Source organism: Tachypleus tridentatus, chromosome 4 (genome assembly GCF_004210375.1).
Source record: "Tachypleus tridentatus isolate NWPU-2018 chromosome 4, ASM421037v1, whole genome shotgun sequence".
Classification (NCBI taxonomy): Eukaryota; Metazoa; Arthropoda; class Merostomata; order Xiphosura; family Limulidae; genus Tachypleus; species Tachypleus tridentatus.
The window spans coordinates 38,996,896-39,013,416 of NC_134828.1; the positions used below are offsets into that span (position 1 = coordinate 38,996,896).

The 16,521-nt window shown below is 32.6% G+C and overlaps 1 protein-coding gene across 18 annotated transcripts in view; it reads left to right on the forward strand.

Moving 5' to 3' along the window:
• Positions 1–1,073: 1,073 nt before the first annotated feature.
• LOC143248888 (kynurenine aminotransferase-like) overlaps positions 1,074–16,521 on the forward strand; it is an 85,675-nt gene continuing 70,227 nt past the window's right edge. For 4 of the 18 annotated variants that reach the window (XR_013027249.1, XR_013027250.1, XR_013027248.1 and 1 more), the window contains exons 1-4: positions 1,077–1,739; positions 7,071–7,129; positions 8,440–8,590; positions 14,519–14,668. Coding sequence is in view for 13 of the 18 variants with exons in the window: in XM_076497785.1 (XP_076353900.1) it covers positions 1,737–1,739; positions 7,071–7,129; positions 8,440–8,590; positions 14,519–14,668 (363 nt within the window). In the remaining 5 variants the exon portion in view is untranslated. Of the gene's footprint in view, positions 1,740–7,070; positions 7,130–8,439; positions 8,591–12,914; positions 13,076–14,518; positions 14,669–16,521 lie in introns of those variants that run through there. The other 14 variants (XR_013027252.1, XR_013027251.1, XM_076497786.1 and 11 more) reach the window with 6 other exon arrangements.

The following is a 16,521-nucleotide window of genomic DNA, read 5'->3' on the forward strand; positions in this document are numbered from 1 at the left end:
CATGCAGTTACTTTGATTTAACAAAGGACTCCTACATCGACCAAACGTTCTCTTGTTGTCTTTCAACGTTAATTAACGCTACTGTGATTAAGCCTAAGTTACTGTATTTATATTGTTATATTATTAATATTACTAATAATATGTTGAAAGTAAAATATCAATAGATATAAACTTATTTATATTACCAATGTAGCAACACAGGCCTGCTACTTGGTCAACTGTTACAATTATATACAAAACACATTCATTAGATTCAGGTTATTGAAAACTACAAACTACGTCCTGTCGAAACAATGGTTCAATCCATTTCAAAATTTGCAGTGATTTTGGTTTTAAAGCTTTCAGGTCTCGAAAGCGGAGATCATAGTATATTATGCTGGAGATCAAATTTTGCAACGTGAAAAATATAATAGAAGAGGTTTCGGCTGCGGGGGTTATCAAAATCATCTATAACCAACACGGACCCATTTTCTCTTTCTTTTTTTAAATGTTTCAAAGCAGTTATTAAAAAAGGAGTCCGGCATGGCCAGGTGGTTAAGGCACTCGACTCGTATTTTGAATGTTACGGGATCAAATCCCAGTCACACCAAACATGTTCGCTCTTTCAATCATAGGAGCGTTAAAATGTGACGATCAATCCCACTATTCGTCAGTAAAAGTGTAGCAAGGTTTCGATACCTCTGGTGGGCAGAATGTAGATAGTTTTATACTTAACTACAAAAAACAAGTAAAAACAAACAAACAATCTTTCTTTATGTATCAAGTGTCTGTATGTAAAGAAAAACCGATACCTATACGTTTTATGCTCAAATGAAGATATAGTAGAAAGGTTGCCCCCCAGTGGCTCAGTGGACTTACAACGCTAAAAACCGGGTTTCGATACCCGCGGTGGGCAGAGCACAGATAGCCCATTGTACAGTTTTGTGCTTAATTCAAAACAACAAACAACAACAGTACAAAGGTTTGCCAGTTTTACGGCATAATCAGGTTTAATTAGCACATTTTGCCCCTTACCCCTGTCGGCGTGCCTGGTGTTTATTCATCGTGTTCCTTGACCGCTGGTTGTAGCATAGGCGGGATAAAAATGTGAACCCAAGATTTTCAGGAAAAAAAAAAAAGCCTGTAATTGCAATGAAATAGAAACAGATCGACAGAAGCAATTAAGTAGTTTGAGAGCTACTACATAATGAATTCTGACACTGCTAATTGACTAAATGGACCAAGGCTGTAATGAAAGTAACGAGTTCCTAGACAATGATTGATTCAGTAAAAAGATACTTAAGTATACGTTCATCTCCGAAAATGTTGAGAACTTGACTATACAGTCAAGTAAAGTAGTAGAATCGAACTATATGGAAAAAAATTAGGATAAAGTTCCAGGATTTATGAACACTTACATTTAAAGTTAGTTTTGTTACGTGATATTAAATAAGGTCTGACAATTTTAATTTAAAATTTTCATTTCTTATGAACGAATGAATGCATTCGCGGAATTAGTAATGAACCAACAAGATGGCCACTATAATTTCCGCTAACTTCGCCTGTAAGTGTTTATGCACAATTCAGTTAAATACATAGTCCAACGGTAATTTATGAAAACTTAGCATCTGTTAAAATACGATATTTGTGGATGCTACGTCATGGAAAGTTTTAGTGTGAAAATGCATTTGATGAACAACATGAATTTTGTTTCTTATTTGTTTGTAGTCTACGAGAAATAAAGTGGTATTAGCGCTATGGTAAGTTCGTATTTGATGGGTTAAATCTAATATTAACTTTCTTAGCAAATAACATTTATTGAATACGTATTTTGATAATAACGTGTAGTTTAACCACTACTCAGATATGCAGTTTATTTTAATATTGTAATAATCCGTAGTTTTTGTTTTTTTAATCTCTAATGTCAACCCTACTCAAAACTGTAGTTTGTACTAAATTATTAATTATAAGATAATCAAGTTAATCTGCATCTTTATTTCGCCAGACCAGTAGATAAAATTAGTTAGAATCCAGGTCATTGACAGTTTGTAGAATAAATTAACCAAAGAGTGAGTAGCTTAGTTTAGAAAGATAACAATAATTATTAACTGGAAAAAGCAAGAGAAATATGGTAGATGGTTAGAAAACCTTGAGTAGAAATTATTGAAAAAGACAGCTTTGTGATGTTTCTCTACAATCACAGGCCTCTGTGGTCAGAATATTGGATAGTTAAGATGGAGAAAGAGAGATACGAAAAAGGAGTTAGACAGGATTGCACGTTATCATTGCTTCTTTATCTGTACTCTGAGGCAAATGTGCAGAAAACATTGAAAATGGTTGAAGCAGAGGTGAAATAAAAAAAATAGAGGTATTTCGCTTGGTGATGTGGACCAGCTTTTGAAAAAAAAAGAAAATGTAGATGCAAATATAAGAAAAGGCAATGAATGAATGCTCTTAAAATATACATATATTGGTGCATAGCAGCTCAAATAAGTCCTAATATTATTACTGCCTTAAAATATATGTTCCAGTACTTAGTACCAGTGAATATTAGAAGAATTTCACATCTGGATTGAAGACATTGTAAAAACTGGAAGTAAAAAAAACCCAAAGAACAAAAGTTTTTCTAGTAAAATAACTTTGGTTGCATATTTTAAGAAAAATCATGCAACCTTTATTAGGAAATTGAATAAAGAACAAAGTTTGGGAAGATCTACCCAAAGATAACACAGACAAAAACTAATTGAAGTGAATAGTTTATGTATGGAATAATATAACAACTGATGAAAATAAAACTCATAACTGTAATAGTCAAAGAAATATTTATAAAGATGAAGCATTTTTTAAACAAAAATATTGGATAGAAAGCCATAAAATGGACTGATCAAAATTTTTAAATATAGTAAATATATTGACATACAGGGGGTAGTGTAAGCATCGAGTTTAAACACAGTATCAGCTTGATGTAAATGTTGATTGCCTGGTTGACTGACAAAGAAAACTAATGGGTTGCCTTCGGCTGGTGGTGCTTAATTTATATGTTATGCAAGGTGGCATCAGACATTGATACAACCCTGATGACATATGTAGTTTTGAAAATGTAGATTTGAGAAAGAATGAAGAAATCTGTTGCAAAAGGAAAGAGAATTGCTGGAAAAATAATAAAGCAAAATAAGAAGTGGGATGTGCATCTAGTTTGATGAAAGTGAAAAATGGTAGGAAAAAAAAAAAGCAAGTGAAAGGAAGAGGATGATTTGTGTTGTATTTAATTTTGCATGAAGCTGCACAAGGGCTAGCTGCCTCTTATTTAGCAGTGTAAGACTAGAGGAAAGGCAGCTAGTCATCACAATCCACCTACAACTTTTGGGCTACTCTTTTACCAACTGATAGTGGAATTGACCATTACATTATAATGAACCCACACCTGAAAAGGCAAGCATGTTTTGTGTGATGGGGATTTGAACCCATGACTCTCAAATTACTAGTTGAGCACCCTAACCACCTGGCCATACCAGTCTCTGGAAGAGGGTGATGCTATGAGTTAAGCAGAAAGGAAGAGTGATATTTGGTGATATGAAGAGAAACATGTGATTGAAAGTTATATTTTGATTCAGATTTTGTGAATTTAATTTTAAATCTTCCTGTGACAGAATATAGAAGACAATAATATCTCTACCTTTTACCTTTGTGTTTAGTAAAAGTTGAATGAGATTGGTTGTATTGGATGGCATTTCATAATCCAGTGATTAGCCCATTCTTCTTTGCAATTATTCATTGAGATGTCTGAAAAATGTGGATACTCTTGATTGAAGCATCAGATTTTCTTTAATGAGTTCTTCTTAAGATATCCTTCAGTATTAGTTTTTTATAGATGGCTCAAAATAGGTTACTCTGTGGGATCTGCCATGATTTCTTGCAACTCTGTTGTTGTTGTTCATAGAATGCTCTCTACAAATTCTGTGTCCACTGCTGTGTTGTTTACAAACTTGCTAACCATGGATAATATAGAAATTAAGTACATTTATTGTACCATCAGTATTGACTTGCATAGTTCATTGAAAGCCCAGTAATTGCTTATTTGTCCTCACCTGGTTCTTTGACAACCATAAATGACTGACTTACTTTTCACTTCAATCTGTCTTTATCCAGTTTTTCTAGTTTCATGGTCATGTCAATATTCAAAAGAATGAGTTTGTCAAACTGCCCAAATTAATCTTTGCTAGTTACATCAAACTTTTACCTGTCTTCTGTATACGTGGATTTAAAGCCTGTCATCAAGTTAGGGCTATATGTCAGTTGACTGGCAATTTGAAAGGAGAAATAGCTTGACTAGATTTTTAAGATCAAACCTACAAGCAGTAATTGACTTTCTCACTTTTTTTATACTTGGAGGAGGAAGATATTAGGTTGAGGAATAATTCGTGAGCATTTTTAAATACTTTCATTCAAGCATTACATGCAAGACTATACAATACTTCAATGCATGAACACATTACACCCAAAACATTTATTATGATACTTTATTTCATGTAATACCTAGGTATATAGTATGCATTGTTTTAAACGAAATTGCAAGAAATTAAATGCAAAAAGCAGATGGTGTCGAAAATGCTCGATTTTGTCTATTTGACATTCCATTTAATGAGCTGAAAATGAAAGCAAAAATTAAAGACATATGAAAATCAAACACACCATGTATTAGAGCAAAAAATTATCTACCAAATGACATGAAATATTTTGTGAAAGCGTTTCGTTTATGAATATATTTGTTTAACTTGAAAAAACGCTCACGAATTATTCCTCAACCCAATATTTTGACCATAGTTATTGTCATAGTTTTCCCATTTGTAATTGTTTACTCCAAAGGATTGACTTGCCAGTATATAAGTAATTTGACACCCAAGTCACAATTGCACACATTTTATTTTCATGGCATTGTTATTTTGTTTAATAGATACATCATTTTAGATAGGTGTTTAATTTTAGTCTTGTGATCTCCTTTAAACAATAAACAGTGTCATAAGTAATGACATTTTTTAAATTTACATTGTTTTTGGTTTTAAATATACCACAGGAATTTTTGGTTTTACTTAATATTCCATCTTCTTTCATACACAATAATATATATTGTATTTTTTAATTTGTCCACTTAATTTGTACTTTTTATTGTCTTTAAATGTTACTTCTGAAAAAAAACAACTACTAATCATTCATCTGTGTATTTGCTTACTTGAGCTTGTGCCAATTACTTTAGCAGGTATTGGGAAGAGCATGGCAAATGTCAAAAATTATCTGTTTTGAAGATAAGCTATTCAGGCATTGTTTTAACTTCCCCTATTTTGGATGGTACATGTTAATTCAAAACAGATGGTTCAGTAGTGTTACTGTTAGTGTTTGAAATTGGTGTTTTTCCATTCTGCCAAAAGGAGTGAAAATTTTTTTGTACAAGAAATTTTTTTAAACATAATTTTATGTCCAGCAGAGTTTGTTTGCTTTTGAATTTCACGCTAAGCTACATGAGGGCTACCTGCTGTAGCCGTCCCTAATTTAGCAGTGTAACTAGAGGGAAGGTAGCTAGTCATTACTACCCACTTACAACCCTTGGGCTACTCTTTTACCAAAGAATAGTGGGATTGACCATCACATATAATGCCTCCATGGCTGAAAGGATGAGCAAGTTTGGTGCAGTGGGATTCGATCCCATGACCCTGAGATTATGAATTGAACCCTTAACCTGCCTGGCCATGCCGGGCCGTACAGCAGAGTACTCAGTTAGATAAGGTTCAGTGATGTATGGTTTTCAGTGTAGTGTAAATAGCTTAAAGGATGAAGGAAACATTTAATGTTACACTGTAATAATACATTCATTACTTTGCTACATAAATCAAAGTTTCATATTTTTGAAATTAACTTATACAGGAAGATTTATGCTTTAAGCAAATTATGCTCATCCTACTCGAAAGTACATTTCATTGGTTAAATTATAAGATTGGACATAAAAACTGTACAAGGGAATAACAGATATTATTCCTTGTTGTCACTGTCATAAATTTCAAGGATTATTTATTTGGTTTGTGTTGTACATCATTATGAATGTATTTAAACTTTTAGATGTGGACTTTTAAAACAATATCTATATGTCAATTGGCACACAACATGTTAGAATGTGATTAATTCTGTATTAATTAGTTTAAACCCAGAACCCCTCTTTATGCTAATATTTTGAGGCTAGCGCTTTACTGACAGAGATATGAGAGCCTAAGCAGAAACACTCTCCTGAATCCTGACTGTTACCAAAAAATGTCTTTATTGGATGAACTCTTATGTTGTCTTGTTGTTACAAGAATCCTTCAATTTGATAACATTATATATTTATAATTTTTGTTATCCATTATGTTCTCAAATTTCTTATCACCCCTAAAAGGATCAGTACAACAAAGTTATATTTTCATAAACAGTTGAGTAAACATGGTTTGAATAATATATTTTTCAAAATTTCATAATTCTCCATCATGTTGTCTAAACTAACCAAAATCTAACAGCTTAATATCTATTGAAGGTGACTTGTGTGTCTGTTTGTAACAAAAGTTTTCTAACTTCATAACCTCTGATTGCAACAAATCTGTCAGGATTTTTTAGTTGTGTCAAATATGGATTCTGAAATCTGTTGCTCTATTCATTTTCTAATTTTTACAAGTCTGACAGTTGTTTCAGTATTCCTTATTGCTACTGCCATCGTATTTTCTTCCTAAACTCAGATTATTATGAAACTTCCAGGAATTCTTGTGTATGGACCAGAACTATATTGAAAATTGTTAAATTAATATGAAAAAAATGGTTAGTATGGAGACTTTTTTTTTATATCAATATTTAGTGAACTTTCATAACAAATGATACACACTGTGCTGTTCTGATATCCTGACAAAGCCAATGGAATAAATGCCATGTCTTGTGTGGAGACATTTGTTAATATTATGGGATATATATATTTTTTCACAGAATAATGAATATTCTCAGTTATTGAATATGAAGTTTTAATGATTTAATATGAGACATGATAACAATTTGTATTAACTTTAAAATATTTATAGCAATTTACTACGAGTAATGTTGCAGCTGATCGTCTCAGAAGAGTACAAGAAAGTTTCAGGTGAGAAGTACAGTACATAATGATATTTGTGTGTAATTTGTTTCTTATAAAGTGTTAGTAGTGGTTTAGTCTGTGATAGGGTTCTTGTATTTAATATTGCTGACATGATATTTAGATCCCATCCATTAAGATGTATGTTAATACATGTTATGAATCAAGGAAAATAAACTTTCTGATATTCATTACTGCAAGTGGAAAAGTTAATAAGAGAAATGAAACTTCAGGATTGGAGCTTGAACCCAGAACCCTTGGCTAATAGGGTCAATGTTCTATTCATCTGATATTCCAAGAGTACAACCAAACACAATTGTTTTTATTCATAAGGCTTTATAACTATGAGTAAGAACTTCATTATACTTTGTATTGTTTTGGTCAGGCAATTAGTGGGTTGATTTACTACCTACCAATGAAATTACAAGTCTAACTAAATCCACATATATATGTTTTTTATTTCTATTATTTTAATTCATATTATGAATCAATTAATTCAATGTTTGTAACAAACATCATCACAAGTATAATATATGGTTCATACTCATAATTTAAAAGCCTTACAATGAGGGCTTGTACTCATAAATAGTTTGGTTATATTATCCACAGGTTCTGGGTTCAAGCCTCAGTGTTGGAGTATATTCCTTTACAGTAATGTTTTTCAGATGTGCTCTGTTATAAAAGTTAACAGTGTCTTACAGTATGATCAGCATAAATATGTATATATATATATATATATATATATATATTTTACTTCATCTCATGAATATTGAGTAAAGAATATCATTAAACCAGTTTTAGTAATGATGATAAAACCTGATTTAATAACTGACATATTTTTATATCAGTTGCTACATCCTAGAGCAAAACCTTATACTCCAGGATTAATTTTAAAAACCCACAAATTTCATAACATAGCCATATATAATGTGTTTGTGTTTATATTGGTCATATACATATAAAGATATTTATACTTTACAGAATCATTTATTGAAGTGAACACATAAGTCATTTATCATAAAATACATGTAACTTTTAAATACTTAAAAACAAGTATCTTCACTTAAAGATTAAAATATATATATCTATTGTAGCATTGTTCGATTTAGTGCATAAATTTTAAGAAGTTTAAATCCTGTATACTATTGGAATTGCAAATTGTACAAAGTGACATCCTAGATGTAAGTATAGTTGTTGAAAATTATAGCAGTAAGGAAATTATTTATAGACATGCACCTGCAGAGAATTTGATTCCAAGAGTTTTTATTTAGATAGAATTATTTATAAGTGTGACTAATAAGTTTATATTGTACTTTTAGGGAGGAGCTCATACAACTTTCTCTGGAAGTAAATCCGGTAAACTTAGGTGCAGGAAATTATGATTGTGTAGCTCCAGAGTTTGTTACCAAAGCTTTGAGTGAAGCTGTCACTGGACCAAATATTCTTCTGAACCAATACACTCGGGGTTATGTAAGTTTCTTGGTTCTGTGCAGGAAATAATGACAATTTATGTGTAGAAGTCAACATAAAGATCCAAGAAAATAGCTTTTAGTATATATCAGGTTTCTAAAGCATACTCATTACATTATCTCATTCAAGAAGAAATTTAATATTTAAGTTGCTAACTTATATATTTTTGTTTTTATTGTGTTTTCGACAGGAGAGTTTATCTTAATTTGTAAACACTAAGTATTATTTTGGAATGATACAGACACAAAAAGAAAGTTAGCCATGATAACTAGAGTGGTAGTTTTTGTGTTTAGCTAGTTTAATAAAGATGAAATTGTTACCATTTACAGTCATGTGAAAAAGTTAGGACACTCTATGAAAGCCTGTGTATTTTTGTAACATTTTTGGGTATATGGATATTTAATTTCAATTTTAACAATACTGAGAGATTATAAGAATATAAGTAACAATTAAAGCTGAAGAAAAGACATTTCAAGACCTTCTGTAAAGGTAATTTTACAAAAATGCATATTCTAACTGAGGAAAAAGTTAGGACACCCCCACATTTATTCCCATGTAAAATGGCTCAACTCACACACAGGTGTATCACACAAGGTGCACATGATTAGAAGATCGTTACTCAGCATTTTGAATGAGGCTTGCTCTATTTAAACCTCAGACATTTAGTTTGGTGTGCTCCTGACTGTTGAAGTGAGAGTGAGCACCATGGTGAGAGCAAAAGAGCTGTCTGAGGCCTTCAGAAAGAATATTGTAGCAGCTGATGAGTCTAGTAAGGGATTTAAAAAAATCCCAAAATATTTTGAAATCAGCCATTCCACTGTCTGAAAAATAGTCAACAAGTGGAGGGCTTTCAAAACAACTGCCAACATGCCCAGGTCTGATCGTCCAAGCAAGTTCACCCCGAGAGCAGACTGCAACATGCTAAAAGAGGTCTCCAAACACCTTGACATGTCATCACGGGACCTACAGCAGGCTCTGGCTACTGTTAATGTGAAAGTGCATGCCTCTATAATCAGAAAGAGACTGCACAAGTTTAACTTGCATGGGAAGTGTGCAAGGAGGAAACCTTTGCTCTCTAAGAGAAACATTAAGGCCAGACTGAAGTTTGCCAAAGAGAATGTAGACAAAGACCAGGACTTCTGGAATAATATTCTTTGGACAGATGAGCCCAAAATTGAAGTATTTGGACACCAGAACAGAGGACATGTTTGGTGTAAATCAAATGCAGCATTCCAGGAAAAGAACCTCATACCAACTGTGAAGCATGGAGGTGGAAGTGCCATGGTTTGGAGCTGCTTTACTGCAGCAGGACCTGGACAGCTCACAATCATAGAATCCATCATGAATTCTACTGTGTATCAGAGGGTGCTTGAGGATCATGTGAGACCATCTGTAAGAAAAGTAAAGCTGAAGTGGTCCTGGACCCTGCAACATGACAATGATCCAAAACGTACCAGTAAATCCACCAAGGACTGGCTGAAAACTAAGACATGGAGAGTCCTGGAATGGCCGAGTCAAAGCTCAGATCTTAATCCCATTGAGATGCTGTGGGGTGACTTGAAATGGGCTGTACATGCAAGAAACCCCTTAAACATATTACAACTGATGGAATTCTGCATTGAGGAGTGGGGCAAACTTTCTTCAGACTGATGTCAAAGACTGGTAGATGGCTACAAGAAGCGTCTCACTGCAGTTATTTCAGCCAAAGGGAGTAACACTAGGTATTAGAGATTAGGGTGTCCTAACTTTTTCCTCAGTTAGAATATGCATTTTTGTAGAATTACATTTACAGAAGATCTTGAAAAGTCGTTTCTTCAATTTTAATTGTTTAGTTATATTCCTGTAATCTCTCAGTATTGTTGAAATTAAGTTTAAATGTCTATATATCCAAAAATGTTACAAAAATACACAGGCTTTCATAGGGTGTCCTAACTTTTTCACATGACTGTATACTTGCGTATACATATGTCGACATTTAGGAAGTAAATGTTTTGTGCTAATTCCCAATTTAGATTTGGTTCTAATGAACTTTCTTGATATCTTTTCTTTTATTACCAGAAAAATTATTTTTATATTATAATCTTGAAAAAAAAAACACTTTAGTAATTATTCAGGTGCTCAAGACAAAGTGAAATAGGACATTATTTTCTAAGGATGATGAAAAATGAAGTGCAGGAATTGATTCGTAAAGAAGGTAACAATGTAAAGTAAACTGCATTCAAGTGAGCAAATTAAAGTCTGAATTTTGTTAGTAGGTCTTGACATCTCAAACCTGAAAACAAATTAATTCATTGAAGGTCACAAACAGCCTCTCTTGAAAATTTTATAATTGCATTTTCAAAGCACCTTGTCTCTCTAGTTGACCAATCAGAAAGTGGGCATCAGAACAAATGATTGTTACTATTCCATATAATAGTCATTTGACAGTCCAAACACAAAGAAAAGTAGAATGTACTGCAACCATCTTGTGAAATAGTAGATAAAAGGTCACAATTCAGGTTGAATTTCGGACACAATCAACTGGTTTTTGTTAGTCCCAGTATAAAACTTTGGGAAGTTTAAACATTTTATAGAAATGCTTTATTTTTCTGTAGTGATATCTTATGTGATATTTGCATACTTCAATATTAATGTTCATGTTCCACAAAATATGACTTAGAAAAGCAATTGGAGAAAAATTCTTCATTTACTTTTGATTTAATTTTTGAAACTGTTAGGGTCGTGCAGTATTTCTTGGAGATACAGTTAAAACATCAATGGAAGGAATAGGTTCGTATAGAGAGTTTCTTGGACCACTTGTTTCAGGCAATGACTTGCTAGAAATGCCTTAATAAATGATCAAGGTCCTCTTTAATCACTTATTCAACGATGAGAGAGAGAGATCTGTTTTGCTTCCACTATGGTTCTAGGGGGTCTTGACATATTTCTCTTTTAATTAACCTTGTTCTGTCTTGGACGAGACAGTTCTGTAGGACAGGGGTGCTGTCAAATAAGCAGGTTCCAAGAGCATATTTGGTACAGAAGTTGTGTGATCTTCTAGTATAAAGATCTTCTCTTTGGATGCTTTACAGGAATGCTTCACTCTCTCCCTTACATTGGTTCCTCCACCTATTCCATGTGGAATTATAGCTGTTTATGTGAGAGGAAGTAATGTACCATAATGGAAGGTATAATGTTTTCTATACTAAAAATATATTTGTGAGAGGTACTTACCTTCTCTAGCACTTCTTACTCTTCCTCCCCACTTAAAACTGGTGCTTTGATTTTCTACCAAAACTCGATATTTCAGTAGAACTGAATAGAGGGAGTCACATGCATCAGGAGATTGTGTTGCACTCTTATAGGGGAAGGGCTGTCACATGATGATTTACATGAGAGACACAGTTGAAATATTTGATTGTAAAGTACATAAGAGATCAAGGCTCATGAGAAGCACCTATTAGAAATATATTTTCAGTATAGGAAAACTATAGCATCAGCTGTTCCATACACATATAGGTACTGCTTACGTCAGACTTTAGAAATTGTTCTTAGGAAGCTGTTATGCACTGGACGTATTATCAAAAGCTGTAAGTATGAAGCGTGTTCTTCCTTTATGGCATAGTTTTTTTAATGGAAACTATTAGAGCTATTGTAAAAGGTGCATGGTCATCGGATAGAGCACGACCAGTCATGGTGACATGCACTGTAATAGAGTGATTAAGACTCTTAAAGTCGTTTTAATGTAATGTAATCAATTTCTCTATTTGCATTCTACATTACTAGTATGACAGACACAAACTGTGATTGTAAATTCACAATATTTCAATAACTTTTATCTACTTAACACAAATATAAGTGTAACATTTTTAATCCAGTTATTTGATATATATATATATGTGTGTTTGTGTGTGTGTGTGTGTGTAGACCTTTTGATGTTTACCATACATGTATTAAAGTTATTCTGGTCAAGAAAAATCCTCTCTTTTATTGTATCATTTGTGGCCCCACCCGAAGACCATCTCAAGCTAGATGATACCATACAACATGTACTCTGTATACAAGAAAGAACAACAGCTGAAACATATATATCCTTTTCAAAAGCATGATTTAATAATGAAATAATTAGTTATGTTCACTGTGTATCTTTTAAGGGACATAAAGTATATACACTATATATTTATTTTGTTTATTTAAATTCATCAAATACTAGATTGCCTCCAGTCTCGTGAATTGAGGCTAAGACTGTATGATCATTTTTCCTATCCCCACCAGATGACTGGGTCTTGGAATGGAATGTAGTTGACTTACTACCAGTATAATGCTCTTTCCTACCCCCACATAGGTGTAAATTCCTTTGGGTTTTGGATTGTGGTTGGCTAACTGATGGTATGACCCTCAACCAAAGCCCTTGTGAGGATGTTGGTTTCCAGCAGTATGGGTTTTGGATGCAGTTGACTTGCCATGTATGATCCATTGCACCACAGCCATTCTACAACTATGGGCGTATACTTTTCATTTTATCCACTTTTATATTTTTTTGGAATCAATTTCATAAATTTTGCATGATTTGGGTCACTACATTCTTTCTAGATATAAGTGTACCAAACAGAATCTTGTTCACACTTAAGCCAAAATATTTGAAATTGCTTCTCTTAAAAAATGAAGAGATGGGGTGACCGTATTATAGCATTTAAGATTGCTAAAGCCAGGAATTAATAGTGTTGATGCATTGATGTTTTTTCACACTTGATGGTGAAAATGGTAAGACTAGAGACATAAATATAAATTTTCACAGGGTAGGAGCTCATCTTCAGCTGAGACAGTTTTATTCTTTTAACATTTGGCAATTTCCTTTTGGAATATGTCGTCTTCAGATGTGCTAGATACAGAAAATTTAAGGGAGTTTAAGAGAAAGCATAATAATTATTTGAATGATAAGGACTGTTTTGTTTTGTTTTTTCTTTTAATACGTTTAGTGGTTGGAAAGGTTCCTTGTTGTATTTTACATTTAATGTTCATAGAGTAGAAAAAATGCTGTTATTTAACTTGACCAGCCTGAGTACCTGTCTATTTAACTAGGAAAATAAAAATTAATTTGTAACAAAGGATAGGAAATTGTGATTCTATTTTTTTTTTTTTATCTTAATAAAGATTAAAAGTGTAATAAAATTTATAGAGATACAAATACTGTAAAGAAAGACATACTGTTTTCAGGACTTCTATCAAATGAAATTATATGGGGAGCAACACAGATTTTGTGATGATTGTTCATGAAATGTGAAATATCTTATATAAGGGACAGGTGCGCACACATATTGATGTTTATTCATAGAGATAAGTTACTTGTACGTATCATAATAACTGAAATCCTTGTACAATTTACTTACCAAAGATGCATTGTTCAGTTTCCACTTTGTTTAAAGAACATAAGCACTGGCATGAGAGATTAATTCCTTTGTTTTTCATGTAAGGTGCAGTACAGTTTAAACAAAATGTAGGATCATTTGCTAGTTTAAAATATACACTTCTATCATTTTGTATTTTGAAGTAGTTTTAAGGCATCACACATTTTGAGTACTCCATCATTTTAAAACTACAAATTCCTTAGAAAATTCAGTTCATGTGTTGAACACACCAAAAAAATATATTTAAGAAAATAAAACTTTGAAATATGTTATGGGTATGTATTGTAACTTTCTTATCATGATACACAACAAACATGCTAGAAAAAAGTGAAATTCTTTTTTTACAGCCACAAAATTGTATTTTATCTTCAGATACATGTTGAATCATGCACATGTTTCTTTTTAACTTAGATGTATTCATAATAATAATAACACAGACTTTTTTTTAAGGTGTATACATTTAAGCAGTTTTACTTGTTTTGATTCAGTTACTGTGTTTCTTTGAAGTTTCAATTATGTTTTTATTTGTGGTTTTCAACAGGGTCACCCAAGGTTGGTGAATGCTTTAAGCAAACTGTACTCAAAATTGCTTGGTCGTGAACTGGACTCGTTCAAAGAGATTTTAGTAACTGTAGGAGCTTATGGAGCACTTCACTGTGCCGTAATGGCCCTAATTAACCCAGGAGATGAGGTATGTAAAACATGTGAGTCAAGACAAGAAACTGTGGTGTGTGTAATCTTTAAAAAGATGTTTGGTATAGTAAGAGATTCTGACATGTAGATTTATAGAATTATAATTAATTGGCTTAAAGGTTTAATTACTTTTAGTAATACATTAAAAACTGATTTAATACTGTTGCAGTTTATATTTGTATAATTTTGTAAGTTTTACTCTTTTGAAAGTACTGGGAAGTAAAAGTTAATTTCTCTATTTCCAAACAATTATATCCTGTACCTCTACTGTAATTATTTTTTATCTTTGAAAATAAGTTAAATATAGCCATGATGATCAAAGTGCAGCATCTTGTAAAAGGCTTCTTTCCTTGAGGAACAATACGCTACATAAAACATAAGTGAGTAGGTTTTTTGTCTGGAAAAACTACACAAGTGAAATGCATGCAACTTGTTTTTAAGATATATTTATTATTCATGTGTTACATACCTCAAGTAGCTAAAGAATTAAATTGATAGTAATGCTATTCCATGTGAATAAATTCTGGTCAAATTGACAAATATAGTGTGTAATAATTTCTCTGAAATTAAACTGCTGAACCAGGAGCTAGAAAGCTGTTGTTGTCAGACACTATATTGCCAGGCTATTGAAAGCCTGCAGGTAGCCATGGAGTGCTTTTAACATGACATAGCCTTGTTCAGTAGAAGCTATTTTGCAGTGTTATGTTGTTTTTTCTTTTAAGTGCACAGCTTTCAGACAGAACCTGACCAGATGTGGCATTGTAGACTGTAACAATGTGGTGCAGTGCTAAAATTGTTAATAGGATATTCTCAACCTCTGTATACATTTTTCTTATGAAAAAAATGATAATTTTGGCTTCTCCTTCTTTCTATTAAATTTTAATTAAGGTAGAAAAGCTTTGAGAATTGTCTTTCTACTACCTAGTGGAATTTATTATAAAAACAAGTTATTGCAGATTTTTTTTTCACATTCTGAAATTGACTAATCTTGGGTGTTTCAGGGAAAAAATTTGGCTTTCTTAATACCTAGATAAGTTTTTAAATTTTACCTTTCTACCTTTTAACCTGTGTGCTCTGCTTAAATTTACAGTTGATTTAAACTTATTTGTACATAGCTTATTCAGTGATTGAATGTTTAAGAGTTTTTACAATACCAATTAATGAATAAAGGAACTTTGGGGATTCTTTATAAAGTGAAAATATCTAAATGTGTGTATATATATAGATGTGTATGTATGTATGCAGGGGTGTAGATTTTTTACACCTGATGGGGGGGATGATTTTTGCAACCACTTATGTGGACTGTTCAATTTGCAAATTGGTAATCTCTGATTACGTGAACCTGAAAGCTGTAAACATGCAGTCACAGAGTAATCTTGTTGCCATGATACTTGCATGTATACTTAGGCCTACTGACTGATACTTACGAACTATCGCTTAGATCGAAAAGCTTAGAAGCATGCCTATATTAAAGATGTACATTTCGGCTACTGAAAAAGCCTACATCTAGGCCTAATAATGTAATTTGATTGGTAAGAACACAAGAATCACAAGAACAAACACACAATTTATAGGCCTGTGATGCAATAAAACAATTCAACAGACCAAACTGTAGGGGGAGATGATTGTATGCACCATACCCCCCCACTTAAATTGATGGGGGGGATGTAAACCACAAGAGTCCATTTCTTACTGAGAAGTTACCATTAAGAATTCACATACACACGATTAATCATTTAATACATTATACATTTAATCTTTTTTTTTTCTCTCTTTTAATGAGAAAGTGGTTATCAGAAATGCTAGCCATAATATGGGAATCTTTTATGAAAGAAAATTCTTACTTCAATT